The following is a 19,505-nucleotide window of genomic DNA, read 5'->3' on the forward strand; positions in this document are numbered from 1 at the left end:
GTAGTATTTTCTTATAGTCACCTTATTCTCCAGTTTTGTATTCTGATTTGTCTTTAAATCCCTTATATATCTTGTTATTAATGATTGTCTTTATTTTATTTATTAATATACATTATATTTAACTTTATTGTACATTAATATATTGATATTAATATCAGTATGTCATATATTAATGTGCATTATATATTAACAAGTACTTATTAGGTCTGTGGTGTAAATATAGCTATATATAAAATAGATAAAACACTCCAGCAGAAGAAATAAGACTTGTCTAAAATAAACTTCCTAGTCCCTCAGAAACTTATTTTCATGGTAGGAAGCATTTCGCAATGTAGTCATCAACCTTTGTTTAATATATGTTAAAGCTATTTCATTTAGAGTTGTAGAATTCAGTAACATCTTCTTTATATATATTTTGTTTTTGGGCCACATGCAAGGGTTGTTCTTGGCCTTGAATGTAGGAATCACTCCTGGCGGTTCTGAAGGACTATATGAGAGGCTGGAAATTGAACCCAGGTCAGCCACATGCAAGGCAAGTGCCTTACCCATCACTCTTGGCCCCTATATTTTCTGTTCCAAAGTGATAGAGCAGGGGCCAGTATCATAGTGTATTGTTCCCTAAACCCTACCAGGAGTGACCCCAGAGCACAAAACCAGACCTAAGCTCTTAGTGGTGTGACTCCTAAACAAAACCAAAAGATCCTGAGTTGGGTAGTGTAAGGTGTGACCCCACCCCTTTAGAAATAATTTATATTATCTATTATTTATTTATCATTTATATTATCTGTTATTTATTTATTATAAATCATAAAAATATATCTATTTGTGGGTTTATTTTTGGGGCCACACCCAGTGGTGCTCAGGGGTTATTCCTGGCAGGCTCACGGGACCAGTTAGGATGCCAGGGATCCAACCCAGGCTGGCTACATACCAGTCTCCATATTTTTTTTAAACATAGAAAAAAAATACCAGAACTCTCATATTTTTAGTGTACTGAGAACTGTGAATTTTCTTGTACAACTAGTTATTAACCATAAAACATCTGTTGGATAAGTAACAAAAGCAACATGTGTAATATACTTACATAACAAAGCTGTGTACTTGTTTGTTATTAAAGAATTTTGGATTTGGTGCCACACCTGGCAATACTCGGTTTTATTTCTGACTCTGTGTGCTCAGGGATCACTCCCTTGGACCACAAGGTGCTAGAGATTAAACCTGGATTGGCTTCCTGCATTGCCTCAAGGCAAGCATATCTGTATACTGTCTGGCCCTGTAGTATTTTATTAGCATTAAATATGCCTAATTGGTCGTTGTATTCCTTTGTAACATTTTGAGGAAAGAATTTAGAATATAAACTTGGAAAACTACGAATCAACCATAAAATTGCAAAGACATCTGTTTCAGACATAGTTTCAGTACCAGCATGCTTTTCTTCTATGGTGCTGAGACTTGGACTCTGACAAAGTTCTCATTCTCTTTTGCTAGCTGGTTTTCTGTTTTTAATGGAGATGTTAAAGGGAGATTGGAGGCAGGCAGCAAAGGGAAAGGAAGTTCCAATTTCCCAGTTCGTTTAAAATCTAACAGCTGAGAGGCTGGAGAAATAGCACAGGGGAAGGGCATTTACCTTGCAAGTGGCTGACCCAGGACCAACATTGCTTCAAATCCCGAATGATTCCCCAGCCTGCCAGGAGGGATTTCTGAGCAGAGCCAGGAGTAAACCCCTGAGTGCTGCAGGGTGTAGCCCAAAAACCAAAACCAAAACAAATAAAAAAATAAAAGATCTAATAGCAGAGAGATACAGTTTACAGATCCTTTCTGTGCTTTTCCAATCAGAATTCTTACTTTCCAGAGAGTCCCAGTCAGTGAAAATCAAAGACCCAGTTTCAAGAATTTTAAAAAGTTCTTGTAAATCGTGTCCAAGTCCCCTTATTTTAGCTGCTTCCTGAAGTTTGACATCTACTACTTTGGTTTTTTTCGTATCTTCAACATTGCAAAATCAATGTCCAATAATTATGTTTAAAACATGTTGGATTTGGTTTGAGATAAGTAAAACAAGAAGTCTTATGATCATGTTAACCTATTATAATGTTTCTCTAAAGACATTATCATGTCACCATTCTCCAATTTCTAACACCTCGTATTGAATGTCTCAATATGATCTCTAGTCTTTATGATAGCCAGGGGACGAAATGCTGCTGGATGTAGCTGTCAAGTACCAAACTACTATTACCATCTAAAGAACATTTAACTAGTAAATTTTCCCATTAAATCAATCCAGTAATGTTTATAGATCCTTTATGTTTTTTTTTTTTTTTTTGGGACACACCCAATGGCGCTCAGGGGTTACTCTTGACTGAGCTCAGAAATCACTTCAGGACTGGGCCGGAGAGAGAGCACAGCAGTGTTTGCCTTGCAAGCAACCGATCCAGGACGTAAGGTAGTTGGTTCGAATCCCGGCATCCCATATAGTCCCCCCCGTGCCTTTCAGGAGCTATTTCTGAGCAGATAGTCCCAGAGCACAGCCGGGTGTGGGCCCCCCCGCAAAAAAAAAAAAAAAGAAAAGAAAAGAAAAAAGAAATCACTCCTGGTAAGCTTGGAGGATCATATGGGATACTGGGGACTGAACCCAGTTCTGTCCTGAGTTGGCCAAGTGTAAGGCAAAGGCCCTATCACTATGCTATCTCTCTGGTTCCTGTTTATAGATTTTTTGTTTGTTTGTGGGGGACCACATTCCCATTTGCCGGAGCTCACATAGTACGATGACAGCGAAGGAAATCAGTTTGGGTGATACCGGGGATCCAGGCCAGTCGCGCAGCAAAGCAAACACTACTTGCTGCACTGAAGCCCCGGATAAGATTCAAAGACACGTGAGAACGCGGCACCCCGAGCATCCCATCACAGTCGTGGCAACGCGCAGCATCCCCGACTAGTTACACAAACTGTCAAGCCGGCCAGCTCGCGAGAGACCCGGTACTCGCCCAAAGCCGCGGCTCCCAGTGCGCAGGCGCGAGGCGGAGGCGGGTCTCGAGGCTTGCTGGGAAATGTAGTTCCGCAGACTCGCGGCGCAAAGCTTTCTGGGACTGGTAGTTCGCGGGGCTGAAAGGACGGACGAGCCGTGGCGCTGCTTCCGGGTCCCGCGGCATGTCAGTTTCCAGCCTCCGCCCCGCCCCCCGCTCGGCCCCGTGGGGGCTCCTGGGAGGCGACGTCGGGTCGCGGGCCGGGTTCCGAGCGCAGGCGGCGCGCGCTGGTGAGTGGGGCGCCGGGGGTCGGGGTCGGGATCGAGTAGGCGGGCCGGGCTGGGACCGAGCGGGCGCTCCCTGGGAGACCGATGTCACAATGCATGGCTGCGAGAGAAGCTGCAGGCGTGATACCCAGGTGTGTTGGATCTCTCGGGTCTCTGCCGGTGCAGTTGTTGGAATTGTGTGTGTGGCCTGACCCCTGTCTCCAGGTGTGATTTGGACTAATAGACAGGTTATGTGATTTTCATAGATGTCCCCCCATGGCTGTGCTTGTCCCTTGTCTCTGTTGGAATAACTGTGAGATTGCATTTGGAGTAACCGTTGTGTGTGTGTGTGTGTGTGTGTGTGTGTGTGTGTGTGTGTGTGTGTGTGTGTGTGTGTGCGCTAATGTTACTGCAAGTGACATGACACCTGTGGTCGGTGACACCCCGAATTTGTGTGTGTATAGATGAGAATTGGTGTGTGAGACAGACCATTGGATTGCATGGAATCTAGTGTGAGATCTGGAAGCACGAAGTGAAATTTACTCGCTCAAACTGATGTCACACAATTCATGAGAATCAAAATTGGAATTCAGGAAGTTTTCCTCCAGAATGTTTGCTTGGGCCTGGAGAGAGAGTACAGAGTAAAGGTGTGCAAGTTTGTACACAGCTGACCTGAGTTGGATCTCCAGCACTGTGTATGGCCCCCAGGAGTGATCCCTGAGCACTGAGCCTGGAGTGAGCTCTGAGCACAGCAGGATGTGGCCAGATTTTCTAATAAATGAATAAAACAGAATGCTTTCTTATTTCTAAGCTTCCCGAATCTTTCCCACATTGTCAAAGTGAAAACCAGGAGCACTCAGTTCTGACTGTGCTGAAGAGAATTGGCCTTGGCGGAAACCTCATAGTCATGGGTACTAAATCTCTGTCCCACTCCTTCAGTTTCCTGTCACTGCTCTGGCCCACCCAGTCAGGAGACATCTTCGTGAGATCATCCTCAAATTCTTCTTGGTGGGTGTCCAACTGGAAATCTCTCTTTAGGCCAGAGTGTTTGATATTGATATTTTAGCTTTGACCTTGTCAAAGCCCTTATATTTAGGTGTGAGAGACACTTTTTATGACATAAATGAACTACATTTTTGGTTTTGACTGATGATAAAGAAAAGTGTGTTTGTTTACAACATACATATGTGTAAACCATAGAACTAAATAGAACTATAGGTAGCAGTTTTCTATACCAGAGATTGGCTGATGCAATCTTTGCCACACATGGTAGTGTTGGGGCTCTCTGCTTTGTAACTCAGGGTTTCTGCATGCAAAGCCTGTGTGACATCCTTTAAATCATTTCCCTAGCCCAGCTCATGCCATGTTGATGGTGAAGAAGGAATGGTCATCAGAGATACATTAACTTGCTCTGGGTCATGTAGCTAATGTGAAGAGTTAATAAGCTATATAAAATCCAAATATTTTCTAAACCCTTTTTTCAGGTTGATGATTTATTTCAGAGTTAGGAAATAATACTCAGGGATGGAGAGATTTTTACAGTGGGTATGGTACTTGGCTTGCACATGGCTGACCTGGGTTCAATCTCCAGCACCCCAAATATGGTCCCTTGAGCCCTGCAAAGAGTAATCTCTGAGCTCAGGGTGTGCCTTGGTGTGCCCCCAGGGGGAAAAAAAAACACCTCAAGTAAATATGTAACTATTTGCAAAAAGAAGTTGAAAATACTTTTAAAAAAAAATACAGAGTCTATTTAGAGCTTCTAGATGCCAAGAAGACTATTTTGATTTGTTTCCCAGGTTTCAAAAATCTTTATGAACAATTCAAGTTACCCTACCTACTGTAATATTGCTCTGGTCCAGACCATATTTGATTTGAACTGTTTAAGCATTTTAAACTTCAATTTCAATTATTGGTAAAATGGGAATAGTATCTACTCTTTGCATTTTAAATTTTTTTGTTTTGTTTGTTTTTGGGTCACATCCAGCGGCGCTTAGGGGTTACTCCTGACTCTGCACTCAGAAATCGCCCCTGGCAGGCTCAGGGGACCATAATGGGATGCCGGGATTCGAACCACTGTCCATCCTGAATCAGCTACGTGCAAGGCAAATGCCCTACCGCTGTGCTATCTCTCCAGCCCCTACCCTTTGCATTTTTGTGAAGATTGAATAATGATATAGAGCATAAGAGTGTTGCTGTTTATATTACAGAGGACATAGTATAATTTATGGGGGGGGGTTTGTTTTTTTGTTTTTTTGGTTTTTTTTTTTGGTTTTTCGGGCCACACCCGTTTGATGCTCAGGGGTTACCCCTGGCTAAGCGCTCAGAAATAGCCCCTGGCTTGGGGCGACCATATGGGACACCGGGGATTGAACCAAGGTCGTCCTTGGCTAGCGCTTGCAAGGCAGACACCTTACCTCTAGTGCCACCTCGCCGCCCCCCCCTTATTTTTTTATAATTTATGTTTTAACTCATTAAAACATTTTTGAGCACCTGCATCCTTTATGACTATTCCAGCACTACAGGTATAATGGAATTACAATGCCTAGGCCATTTAGGTCCTATTTTGGGAGACAGTAATCAATAGGACAAAAAGTTACATGTTTAGATTTAGGCATTAAATGGTCAGAAGAGTAAATCTGGATAAGGAAAAAGTCTTTGATTTGAGGTTTTCTTTAGATAGAATTTCTAGGGAGTCCCTTTTAGTGACAATTGAACAGAGAAATGAAGAGTGGGAAAAAAGCCAGGACCAGTGGAGAAGGGAAAAGCAAAGAACAGACTTCAGTAAGGAGTGTTTATAATGTTTTTAGGGAACTGTAAAGAAATCTGGTCCTGGAGTGGTGTGAGCAAGAGAGAAAAAGAAGAAAATGGAGTTGGGGTGTGTGTGTTGTGTGTTGTGTGTGTGTCAAATAAGGCCTGTGTGTGTGTTGTGTGTGTGTGTGTCAAATAAGGCCTGTTGGCCATACTATGGTATTTAGATTGTGTTGAGTTCAGTTTTTATTTCCCCATTCTTTTTCTTTTTTTTTTTTTTTTGGGGGGGTGCCATATCCAGTGGTGCTCAGGACTTCTTCCAAACTCTGTGCTCAAGAACCACTTCTGGTGGGAGCCAGGGATCATATGGGGTGCCAGGGAGCAGATCCGAGTGCGCCATCTACCAGGCAAACATTCAGCTCCTGTACTATCTTTCCAACTCTGAGGCTATGTGTTCTTACTATCATCCAGGACTGCAGGGACTTTTCCTATATTTTAGTAATGGGTAGAACTGCCCCAAGTTGTAGGGAACCATAATGGGGCAACAAAGGAGATCCGAGTGCGCCATCTACCAGGCAAACACTCAGCTCCTGTACTATCTTTCCAACTCTGAGGCTATGTGTTCTTACTATCATCCAGGACTGCAGGGACTTTTCCTATATTTTAGTAATGGGTAGAACTGCCCCAAGTTGTAGGGAACCATAATGGGGCAACAAAGGAGTCTCAGATCAACAACATAGAACAGATCTAATGGACTATTTTACTCCCTGTTACTCTCTCCTCTCAGGATTTTGTTCTCCATAAGAGAGAGTGGAAGAAGTAAGGAAAGAATGGCTCTTGGTCTTTGTGACGCCATGTCCCAGGTAAGCTGATATTTTCGCTGTTTCCAGAAATCCCATCACATTTTCTTGCAGATAACAAAATCATTAACAGTCCAGTGATGACTCCTGTTGCTTAGCCATTTGTTCATATGTATATAAAACTTAGTATATTTTATCTGTGATGTGTTTAAATATATGATGAACACAGTTCTTTTGTTTAGATAAATGATAGTTTGTTGCATTACAGGTCTTACAAGTGAAATAAGGACAGTGTGATTAGACTAGGGGACATGGCCTTGTGTGTGTGGGGCTCTGGGTTTGATTCCTTGTAACAACACGATGAAAATGAACAGAGTGATTGTCAACTGTAGGGACATCCTGGATGGCTGCTTACTGTGAACGATATGTAAGCCACTATAATTAAAATAAAAATTATATTAAAAAAAAGAAAATCACATTTGACACATTGATGCTGGGACTGCAAACATTAAGTGACAATCAAATGTTGACACATGTCAGTGAAAACACTAAGTGAACTTGCCAAAGAAAATACTAAGTGAACTAGTCAAAGAAAACACTAAGTGAAATCAGGAAGTAAGGGCCCAGAGAGATAGCACAGCGGTGTTTGCCTTGCAAGCAGCCGATCCAGGACCAAAGGTGGTTGGTTCGAATCCCGATGTCCCATATGGTCCCCCGTGCCTGCCAGGAGCTATTTGAGGAGTAACCCCTGAGCACTGCCAGGTGTGGCCCAAAAAAAAAAATAAAGAAAGAAATCAGGAAGTAAGTTTGTGGTCACCTGGGGCTGACGCTTTAGAAGTTTAAGGAAATCGTTTTGCACGTATTTCTGCATTTTTCTATAAAACTAAGAAGAAAAATAAAAAAGGCTGGGGGCCAGGGCCAAGTGGTTTCAGATGCATTGGTGGAGAAAAAATAAGTACAGAACTAAATATCGAAGCCAAAGTCAACAGCAATAGAATCAAGAGACCTAAACCTTAACAATCTAAACTGAAATGGGCCTGTTAAACTGGCCATGGGCCAAAAGGTGGTGGTATAGGATGCACTCTGGGTCCATTGGTGGAGGGAAGTCGTCAGTGTTGGTGGGAATGTCCCTGACTCACTGGATATCAGAAATTCAACTATGAAGGACTTTGTAGATCATAGTGGTTTCAATAGAATTAAAAAATAAAAGAAATTTAAGGAAAGAGGCCAGAGAGTTTTCTTCCATGTAGCCAACCTAAGTTTGATTCCCAGCATTGTCTGGAGTCTCCCGAGCACTTTCAGGAACGAATCCTGAGCACAGAGCTAGGAGTACACCCTGAGCACTATTGTGTGTGAACCAGAACTCCCGAAAATGTTTAAGAAAGGGATTGAGGAAAAGTAGAAAGATAGCAAAAAATAGATGGAAAGTAGATGGATGTAATAGAAGTTACTATGGTGGGAGCATGTTTAATGTCAGTCATAGCAGTGAGCAGTATACTGCAGTGAAATCAGTGTGATAAAGTCAGTAGCTGGAAAAAAATTTTTGTAGGCACTTTAGAGTCAAATTCATGACAAGTATTTTGAATTTTTTTATAATTAAAAAGAGACAGTAGAATGTCTTTTTTTTTTTTTTTTTTTTTTTTTTTTTTTTTTGGTTTTTGGGTCACACCTGGCAGTGCTCAGGGGTTATTCCTGGCTCCAGGCTCAGAAATTGCTCCTGGCAGGCACAGGGGACCATATGGGGCGCCGGGATTCGAACCGATGACCTCCTGCATGAAAGGCAAACGCCTTACCTCCATGCTATCTCTCCGGCCCATGTCTTTTTATTTTTTATTAATCAATTTTTGGTTTGTTTTGGGGCCACACCTAGTGATGTTTAAAGGTTACTCCTGTCTCTGCATTAAGGAATTACTCCTGGCAGTGCTCAGGGGATCATATGGGGATCAAACCCAAGTTGGCTACATTGCAAGGCAAATGCCCTGTCTGCTGTACTATCCTATCCCTCTGGCTCCTTAGAATATTTTTTTGTTTTGTTTTGTTTTTTTTTTTGGTTTTTGGGTCACACCTGGCAGTGCTCAGGGGTTATTCCTGGCTCCAGGCTCAGAAATTGCTCCTGGCAGGCACAGGGGACCATATGGGGCGCCGGGATTCGAACCGATGACCTCCTGCATGAAAGGCAAACGCCTTACCTCCATGCTATCTCTCCGGCCCTTCTTAGAATATTTTTAGTGTTACTTGATTTATATTTTTAAAAAAACTAGATACAAGGAAATAAGGGTGGAAGGGAAGTCAGTCTGGAGTCTGCTGTAGGAATGAAAGTAGAAGCTAACAGCTCCCTATACTGTAGTGGTGACACTTGGGAGCATCTCGATGGACCTGGGTTCGATTCCCAGCATCCCATATGGTTCCCCAAGCCTGCCAAGGAGCGATTTCTGAGTGCAGAGTCAGGAGTAACACCTGAGCGCCACCGGATGTGGCCCCAAAACAAAACAAAACAAAAAAAACCCCAATAAACCAAAAAACAAGGCAAAAGAATTGGGTTCTTGGGACAGAGAGATAGATAGCTCAGAGGGCTACCATGCTGAGCATACAGGGGGACACCCAGTAAGTTCCATCCCTGGCATTCCATGGTCTAACACCACAGGGAATCGTCCCCAAGAGTAAGCTGAGAGTATCCCAAAAGAATCACTGGTTATGGCACCAAAACAAAAAGAAAAGTAAAAAAACCTGAGTTCTCTTATGTACAAGAGACCTATTTGAAGGCTTGTTTGACAGAATGTTGATTATAGAACTGAACTCAGGACTGGAGATAGAAATCAGGTTTAGCATAAACCATCCCCTGACCTGAAAATGACAATGGCTTCAGTTAGGTGTGCAGTGGGCCAGAACCCAATCTAGCCCTCAACCGTGTGAGGCAGGCACTGTCACTTAGAGCCTAGACCTTATTTTTTTTTTTTTTTTTTTTTTGATTTTTGGGCCACATGCGGTGACACTCAGGGGTTACTCCTGGCTTTGCACTAAGAAATTGCTCCTGACTTGGGGGACAATATGGGATGCCAGCGATCGAACCAGGTTTGTCCTGAGCCAGCCACGTGCAAGGCAAATGCCCTACTGCTGTGCTATTGCTCCAGTCCACTATTTCTTTTTTTGTTTTTTGTTTTTTGTTTGTTTGCTTGTTTTGGGGGGGGGCACACCTGGTGACACTCAGGGGTTACTTCTGGCTATGCAATCAGAAGTTCTTCCTGGCTTCAGGGACCATATAGGATGCCGGGGATTGAACAGAGGTCCATCCTGGGTTAGCCGAATGCAAGGCAAATGCCCTACCGCTGCGCTATTGCTCCAGCCCCACCACTATTTCTTTTTTAATGTAGCACTGAAAATTAAAACTTTTTTTTTTTATAAATTGTGGGATTTTTTGTTGTTGTTGTTTTAATGTCAGACCTGATGATGCTTGAGGGTCATTCCTGGCACTGCACTTAAGAATTATTCCTGGCAGTACTCAGGAGACTCTATGGGATGCTGGGAATCAAACCTGGTTGGCCACATGCAAGGCAAATAGCTACCTACTGTATTGTTTTGGCTTCTGTATGAGATTTTACATAAATTTTACCTAAAACATTAAACCAGAGTTCTGTTTAAACATTTGCACATGACTTAAATTCTACTTTCGTTTTTGAGGGTGGTATTGGACCATACTCAGCTGTATTCAGCGCTTCCTCCTGGCTCTCTGCTCAGGGATCATTCCTGATTGTGCTTGGGAACTTATTGGGAATTGAACCCTACAAGCTGTGTGCAAGACAAGCACCTTACTGTTCCATCTCTCTGACCCCTTCCTTCTATTTTTTTGGGTTTGTTTTGTTGTTTTGGAGTCACACCCAACAGTGCTTAGGGCTCACTCCTGGGATTGTGCTCAAGGATCACTCAGACACAATTGGAGATGTTGGGGATCCCAACCCATTTGCAAGGCAAACACCTTCTCCACTGTACTATCACACTAGCCCCTTTTTCTTACACTTTGAAATTTCTTTCTCAAATGATCACACATTCATCTCTCTACTTCCAATGATCATGTAACACTTAAAAGTGTGGAACACGTGTCTATGTCTATCATGTGTGAAATTCCAAGTTGGTTTTTTATTTTTGGAGTCACACTCAGGAATGCTGAAGGTTTACTCCTGACTCTGACCTCAGAGATCATTCTTGGTGGGGCTCAGGGACAATATAGGATGCCAGGGATTAAATCCAGTTTGCTGCATCCAAGGACAGCACCCTACTTGCTGTAATATTACTCTGGCCCCAGAGGCCTCAGTATTGCTCTGCAAGCTTATACACTGGAGGGTGTAACTCTGGTGACCACAGCATCACCCAACGCAAGCACTGAACTGCCAAAACCAGCACTGACAGGCTGAGAAGCACACAGGAGTGGATTCCTGGTCCCCCGAACACGGACCTCATGGAAGACTTTATTAAGAGCAGAGAAATGGGCTAATAGCTAGAGTTAAATTATGGGAGAGACTGTATTTCTTGTATATCCAAATAGGATGTGAGATATTTTGTGTCAATATGTATATTGATAAAAATAAGCTTATACGGTGAGGAAATACTGATCTACTAAGAAAATAACTGGTATCTCCCTGCTCATGCAATGGGAGGAGGGATTGAGATTAGATAGATGCCAAGAGTAATGCTGTAGAGAGGAAAAATAATAAATGAGTACGGAGACAATGGAGTAAGTAAAAATGGTAGGAAACAGAATGAGGGAAGTTTATAAAAGCAATAAGAAGAGTTCAGGGTGGTTTGAGGTGAAGTAGTAAATAATCACAAGGGACTGAGAATGGAATTTATTGGACTATTTTTTGTTTGTTTTTGGGTCACATCCAGTGACACTCAGGGGTTACTCCTGGCTCTGTGCTCAAAATGTGCTCATATGGGAGGCCAGGGGATCTGTCCTAGGTCAGCCACGTGCAAAGCAAATGCCCTACTACTGTGCCACCGCTCCAGCCCCTATTAGGAATTATTTAAGAGTTGCCTAATGAGACTTTTTGGGGGGGATTATGGTCATCTCTAAAGTACATTGAGCCACCATGTTTATCAGTTGGCTTTCCTCTAAGAGGGTTCAAAGTGGATCAGGTTATGCTCCTTAAGTCATGGAACTACAATGAAGACAGATCTTCTAACCCTAGGAGCCGAGAGACCGGGGGTAAATGGACAGGATGTTGTGACCTTTGGCTGAAGGACAGAGACCATACAGGTTTTGCTGCAATGAGGGAGCAGGGGATTCAGTGTTATGCCTCTTTTGCTTCCCTTCCAAGTCTTCTGTAGGGATGAGACCAAATGAAAATGCCATGGGAACTAGAATCAATGATTGACGCTGTTGGAAAAAGGGCATGACCTACATAGTGAGATTAGCCTCCCAGGATGCAGAGGAGGGTATAAGGGGCATACAGGAGTTAGATAACACTGCTGTGTGATTTTTAAAAGTTAGCCACATTCATCCATCAATAATTCATTATTTTAATAGGAAGTGAAACCATAACTACAAGATAAAATGCTCATAATTTATAAGTATTATTGTGTCTTAAATACATGCACCTTAGGGCATTTTATTATTTATTACATTAATGTTTGCTGAGTAGTTAGACTGTCATAGATTGTATAATTGACACTTGGTATGTCATCTTCTTTTGTTTTTTTTTGTTTTTGTTTTTGGGCCACACCTAGTGGTGCCTAAGGTTACCTCCTGGCCCTGTGCTCAGAGATCATTTCTGGTGGGGTTTGGGGAGATTATATGTGGTATCAAGTTTTGAACCTAGTTTATCTGAATGAGAGGCAAAGCTATACCTGCTGTTCTATTGCTTTTGGCCCTAAAATAATTCTTTATTGAGGGGTCAGAACAACAGTACAATGAATAGGGTATTTGCCTTGCACAGGCCAGCCTGAGTTTGATTCCTGGCATCCCTTAGAGTCCCCTGAACCTGCCAGTTGTGACCCCTTAGTGCAGAATCAGGAGTAAACTCTTAGCATCACTGGGTATGCCTATCCCTCTCCAAAAAAGAAAAAAGAAAAAACAAACAAGCAAACAAAAAAAAACTTTCATTGGAAGGATATGTAAAAATATTTAGGAATAACTTACTTTTTTTGTTTATTTTTGGTTTTTGGGTCACACCCGGCAATGCTCAGGGGTTACTCCTGGCTCTATGCTCAGAAATCACTCCTGGCAGGTTCAGGGGACCATATGGGATGCCGGGATTCAAACCACCATCCTTCTCCATGCAAGGCAAATGCCTTACCTCCATGCTATCTCTCCGGGCCCATAATTTACTTTTTTTTTTTTCAAAAGAGACAGTGCATCACTGCAGATATCTCTCAGCTCAGTCTCAATTTTCTCTCTGTATTCATGAGCCATCTGCTGCTTTTTCTCAGCACCTTCCGTCTTTTGCTCAATGCTTGAAACCACCTTCCAAGATGACCTACGGGCTCCTACCACATTTTTATAAGCAACCGAGAAAAGATTCCTCTCCTCATTGGATAATTCAGCTCCTTTTCAGTTACAGACTTCATGCAAGATGCCATGTCATCATATTGCTCAGCCTGCTCAGCCAGTTTGGCTTTCTGCACCAGCTCATTTTTATCCATGACTGGATATTGTTCTGGGGTTCCGAGGGGGAAGAAGACCATTTCCGAGGTGCGATGAGCAGCCTCGTTCATCTCCTGTCGCCCCGGGGGACCCCACACCCCACCTGGGTGGCCCGAAAGGATCAAAACCCCCACCCCACACACAAAAGGCCTTTGGGGTAGCCCGACCAGCCTAGGCTCAGGTGCTCCGGGGGGACTTCGGGGGTTTCCGAGGGGCCCAGGACCTCCCCAAAGCAGACCATAATTTACATTTTTATTAGTAAAAGTTTAGGCTTGATCACTGTTAGGTGTGCCCCCCCAATATTTTTGATACTTTAGTTTATAATATGAAGCTTGTATACTTTCACGTTATGTGAATTAATTTCCTATCTCAGAAATGTATGTAATTTTCAAGAACTATGTCCCTAATAGTTTTCTTTCAAAAATATTTGATGAGTGCAGTTAGAGAAATAACTACACTGAGAACTATCATAACAATGTCAATGAGTGAGGGAAGTACAAAGCCTGTCTCGAATACAGGCGGGGGTGGGGAGGGAGATGGGGGCATTGGTGATGGGAATGTTGCACTGGTGAAGGGGGATGTTCTGTTTATGACTGAACCCCAACTACAATCATGTTTATAATCATGGTGTTTAAATAAAGATATTATTTTTAAAAATTTAACAAGCATGGGCATGTAATTATTTGCAATAATTTCCTCACATCTTTCAGTGCTTTGAGCTGTGGCAGAATTCATCTCTTTTATTTATTTTGTTTTGGGGCCACACTTGGCAATGCTTGGGGGTTACTCGTGGCTCTACACTCAGGAATCACTCCTGGTGAACCTCAGGGAACCATATGGGATGCCAGGGACTGGATCTGGTTTGGGCATACGCCAGGCATGAGCCCTTTTTGCTGTACTATTGTTCTAGCCTGAGAATTCATCTTTTGTTGTTGTTGTTGTTGTTGTTAAATCTGTATGGAAACATGTTAATAGACAAATAATTATTTTTCTTTCAGGGGTTGGTGACTTTCAGAGATGTGGCTGTAGAATTTTCCCCAGAGGAGTGGGAATGTCTGACCCTATCTCAGAAGGATTTATACAGAGATGTCATGTTGGAGAACTACAGGAATTTGGTATGGCTTGGTAAGGATATCTCTTCCCCATGATCCAAAATCTTCCTTTTGGGATGTTTTTCCTTCCTCAAGTGGAACTATGTAGAGTAACTTAAATGTTTACCTGACTCTCTGCTTCTTGTTCTGGGGAATGATTTGAAATAGTTCTTTTTTTTTCTTTTTGTTTTAAAGAAATAGTTCTGTTTGTTTGTTTTTAGGCCACAGCCAGCTGTGCTCAGGGATTTCTTCCGTTCTGCACTCAGGAGAATCAGTCCGGGCAGGTTAAGGGGATCATATTGAGTACCAGGATCAACCTTGGTTAGACACTTTCTGGCAAGCACCCACTCGCTGTACTATCACTTTTCATCAGTTCCTCATCATACTTTTTGGCACTTTTTCTCTTATCCCTTTTCATGGTAGGATCAGTTCCCGACACCACATATGAAGGAAGCAACACTCCACCACTCTAGATCCTCAATTCTCTCTAACTCTAATCCAACCTGTCTGATGTCCTTTCTTTGCCCAAGGCCAAGATATTGTCTTGGATCCTGGACCATGGTACAGCATGTTGATTTATATGTTTGTCTCTTATTCTCCTTTTACTCTCCGTGAAAACAGGACTCTCCATTGCTAAATCCAACATGAATTCTTCAATGGAGCAAGAGAATGACCCAGGGATGTTGCCGAGAGAGGTGGCAGGCGGTCATTATACCGGTGAGTAAGGAAAAGCAGTCAGGGATGGGTGTTTTTTTTTGTTTTTTTTTTTGTTTTTGGGCCACACCCGGTAACGCTCAGGGGTTACTCCTGGCTATGTGCTCAGAAGTTGCTCCTGGCTCGGGGGACCATATGGGACACCGGGGGATCGAACCGCGCGCGGTCCATCCAAGGCTAGCGCTGGCAAGGCAGGCACCTTACCTTTAGCGCCACCGCCCGGCCCCTGGGGATGGGTGTTTTTAAGTGCCATCCCACATGATCAAAAGCAATATATTCTGTGCTGAAGGCTGGCCTGGCTTAACTGACTGTCTTTAGCATGCATGTCCTTAGAAACCCTATCTAGGTCTTCAGGTTTTGCTGCTGCTCTATTTTTGTCAAATTATACTCACTACTGTTTTTTTTTTTTTTTTTTTGGTTTTTGGGCCACACCCGTTTGACGCTCAGGGGTTACTCCTGGCTATGTGCTCAGAAATCGCCCCTGGCTTGGGGGGACCATATGGGACGCCGGGGGATTGAACCACGGTCCGTTCCTTGGCTAGCGCTTGTAAGGCAGACACCTTACCTCTAGCGCCACCTTCCCGGCCCCTCTACTGTTTACATAGATCCAGAATCTTAGTAATTCCCAGATCTTTTCCCAGTACTTCTTTTCAGAAGTACATATATTTTTAGATCTTAGAGCTTTCTATTTCCAGGGTTTTATTTATATTTTGGGGCAAGGGGCTATACCTTGTGGTGCTCCTGGTGGCCAGAGTGACAGTATGGTGGGAAGGGCTCTTGCTTTGCACATGGTTCCGTACCCAGTAGCCCATATGGTCCTCAAGTCTGCCAGGAGTGATCACTGAGCACAGAGCCAGGAGTAAGTTAGTTGTAAGCACAGCCAGGTGTGACCCAAAAGCCAAAAAAGAAAAATATTAACATGAAACGAAACAAAATATTTTTCTTTGTTTGAATTTTGGGTCACACCCAGCTATGCTCAGGGCATACTCCTGGCTCTGCATTCAGGGATCACTCCAAGAAGACGTGGTGGGTCATTTAGGATGCTGGAGATTAAACTCAGGATGGCTGCTTTGCAAAGCAAATGCCCTTACCTATCAATCTGGTTCCTGTAGATATTTTTCTCTGAAGAATGAGAAAAGCTAAATCCCAGATTTCTTTTAGATAGAAGAAAAACAGAACCCCAATAATTGTTTTATTTCTTAGAAGTTATTGAGTTATTGAGTGATCTATTAGCATTTACTTATTTAAAAATGCTGCCATTAGGAGTGATAGCACAGCAGTGGTGTGTTTGCCTTGCACATAACAGATCCAGGAAAGACCTAGTTTGATCCCCGGCGACCTATATAGTCCCCCTAGCCAGGAGAGGTTTTTTTTTTTTTTTTGGTTTTTTGGGCCACACCCGTTTGATGCTCAGGGGTTACTCCTGGATAAGCTCAGAAATTGCCCCTGGCTTGGGGGGACCTTATGGGATGCCGGGGGATCGAACCGAGGTCCTTCCTTGGCTAGCGCTTGCAAGGCAGACACCTTACCTCTAGTGCCACCTCGCCGGCCCCACCAGGAGAGATTTTGGAGTGCATAGCTAGGAGTAACCCCTAAGTATCACCAAGTGTGCCCCCCCCCAAAAAAAAAGCAACCAAAAAAAATGCTTCCATCTACAATGGATACACTACTAGAAAGAAAAGATGTAAATACTACCCCTTGTACTCATGGCGCCTTATTCTTATAAATACTAGTGCAGTTTGGACTGGACACTTTCAAGCTTCTGATCAGAACTGATTATGATCTACAGTTATCCCCAGTCCCTTAGTTTCTTGGCTTTTAGGCTGCCCTACAGCTTACTTGTTTCTCCTAACAGTTCCTTCCCTCTCACCAATATATACACCTTCTATCTATTTCCTTCTTAACTCAGGTATAGAGTATACAGTAAGCTAAACTTTGACGGTGCATTCTTTGTGATTTATTCACATTTATATTCTTGTTTGAGATGTCAAAATTCCATCCTACCTTCCCCTGATTAAATTCTTTTTTTTTTTTTTTTGGTCACACCCAGCAGCGCTCAGGGGTTCCTCCTGGCTCCGTGCTCAGAAATCGCCCCTGGCAGGTACAGGGGACCATATGGGATGCCGGGATTCGAACCACTGTCCTTCTGCATAAAAGGCAAACACCTTACCTCCATGTTATCTCTCCGGCCCCTTGATTAAATTCTTTAATTTTTTTTTCTGTGACATTTTCTTTTTTTCCTACTAAGGACTAAAGGAAACATGTGCTTTCTTTATATTTTTCAGACTGGGACCCTTGGTGTAAAATCAAGGAACTATCTCCAGAATGGTGCATTGATGAAGAGGAAATATCCCAAGCAATGGAAATGGAAACACTTACACATTATGACCCCGAATGTTCCAGTTTCAGAAAATCCTGGAAATATGAGGAGGGTAAATTCAAGCAGCATGGGGGAAATCAAGAGTGTCATTTCAGGCCAGTGACTCCTCTTAAGGAACACACTACTATGAAAAAAGACAATGAATGTAAATATTATAAGAGAGGCGTTCTCTTTAAGTCAGTAATTTTAACACAACAGAGACATCCCACAGTAAAGCAAGTACAGACATTGGATATTTATGATAAAATGTTTTCCTCAAACTCAGTCTTCACTAAGCCTAAAAGACTTCATGCTGAAAAGGATCCCTCTATAAGTAATGAATGTGAAGAATTCCCCCAGAATACATATGTTCAGAAAGACACAGAAATATGTCAGAGGGAGAAACCTTCTGAAAATGATGATTTTTCAAATCTCTTTAATTTCCACTCATTAATTCCTCAATGTCGAACCACCCATTTTGGAAAACTCCCCCGTGGATGTGCCGAATGTGGTGAAGCCAATCGTTGTTACTCTTTCTGTACTCAACCACAAAGAAGTCGCAGCAGCGAGAAACCATATGCATGCAATGAGTGCGGAAAGGCCTTTAGCCTTGACTTCTTTCTCAGTGAACATCAGAAAACTCATATCGAAGAGAAACCATTTGAGTGTAAGGAATGTAATAAAACCTTCAGACAGAGCGCACACCTTGCCCAACATCAGAAAGTCCACTCTGGAGAGAAACCCTTTGCGTGCAAAGAATGTGGAAAGGCCTTTAGTCGGTACGCCTTCCTCGTGGAACATGAGAGAATCCACACTGGAGAGAAACCTTATGAATGTAAGGAATGTAACAAGACCTTCAGACAAAGAGCACATCTTAATCAACACCAGAGAATCCACACAGGTGAGAAGCCTCACGAATGTAATCAGTGTGGGAAAGCCTTCAGCCGACGCATAGGCCTTACTCTGCATCTACGGATTCATACAGGAGAGAAACCCTTTAAATGTAGTCAGTGTGGGAAAACCTTCAGCTATCGCTCTCACCTTAACCAACATCAAAGAATTCATACTGGGGAAAAGCCCTATGAGTGCATCAAATGTGGGAAATTTTTTAGGACTGATTCACAACTTAATCGACATCTCCGAATTCACAGTGGAGAAAAACCTTTTGAATGCAATAGGTGTGGGGAAGCATTCAACGATGCTTTCGTTCTACTTCATCATAAGAGAAGCCATGCAGGAGAGAAGCCCTATGAGTGTAACAAATGTGACAAGGCCTTCAGTTGTGGCTCCTACCTTAGTCAACATCAAAGAATCCATACTGGAGAGAAACCCTACGCATGTAATAACTGCGGGAAGGCCTTCCATCAAATCTTGTCCCTTAGGCTCCACCAAAGAGTACATGCTGGAGAAAACCCCAATAATTGTACAGAATGTGGGAATAATTTTAGCTGTGTCACAGCCCTTAAACGACATCAGAAAATACACAAGAGAAAAAAACTCCAAGAAAAAATACTTACCAATTAGTTCTTATTAAATAAACACCATTGAATTCTTTGGCTAGTATTTTATGATTGTAGTATAAGTAGAAGAGACTCATTTGAGACAACATGAATAATAGCTTTTCCTTTTTTTCTCTGTCCCCATTTGAAGAATACCTCACTCAAAAGTATATAATTTTGATGAAGTCTCAGGAAGGAGTTGACTGGTCACAGTGAGGACAATTATTTCCCTCAACATAGTGGTCAATAAAGAATTGGCAGATGTCCGTGACTGAATTAATAGAATCCTACAGGAATGTGTTGTTAGGGAATTTTTTTCTGCAGTTGAAGGCTTCTGTGATGTAGTAAAGTTAAAAGCTGGTCAATAGTCTGTTAAGAAAGCCTTAAATTTCACAATAAATAGAGAGATAAATGAGAAATAAATTTGATGG

The 19,505-nt window shown here is 42.6% G+C and overlaps 1 protein-coding gene across 1 annotated transcript; it reads left to right on the forward strand.

Moving 5' to 3' along the window:
• The first annotated feature begins 3,196 nt into the window (after window positions 1-3,196).
• ZNF527 (zinc finger protein 527) lies at window positions 3,197-19,298 on the forward strand. The gene is made up of 5 exons (XM_049786590.1): window positions 3,197-3,250; window positions 6,762-6,837; window positions 14,410-14,536; window positions 15,124-15,219; window positions 17,502-19,298. Exons 2-5 carry the CDS (start codon window positions 6,805-6,807, stop codon window positions 19,097-19,099), a joined length of 1,854 nt encoding a protein of 617 aa, XP_049642547.1. The 5' UTR covers window positions 3,197-3,250; window positions 6,762-6,804; the 3' UTR covers window positions 19,100-19,298.
• The last annotated feature ends 207 nt before the right edge of the window (window positions 19,299-19,505 follow it).

This window comes from Suncus etruscus, chromosome 14, assembly GCF_024139225.1.
Source record: "Suncus etruscus isolate mSunEtr1 chromosome 14, mSunEtr1.pri.cur, whole genome shotgun sequence".
NCBI classification, from domain to species: Eukaryota; Metazoa; Chordata; class Mammalia; order Eulipotyphla; family Soricidae; genus Suncus; species Suncus etruscus.

Bases quoted from the DNA above. Each gene is read 5' to 3' on its own strand.
- ZNF527 (XM_049786590.1), top strand. From the start codon at position 6,805: ATGGCTCTTGGTCTTTGTGACGCCATGTCCCAG. The intron at 14,537-15,123 runs GTAAGGATATCT...CCGTGAAAACAG, and splicing joins CAGGAATTTGGTATGGCTTG to GACTCTCCATTGCTAAATCC. The intron at 15,220-17,501 runs GTGAGTAAGGAA...TATATTTTTCAG, and splicing joins GGCAGGCGGTCATTATACCG to ACTGGGACCCTTGGTGTAAA.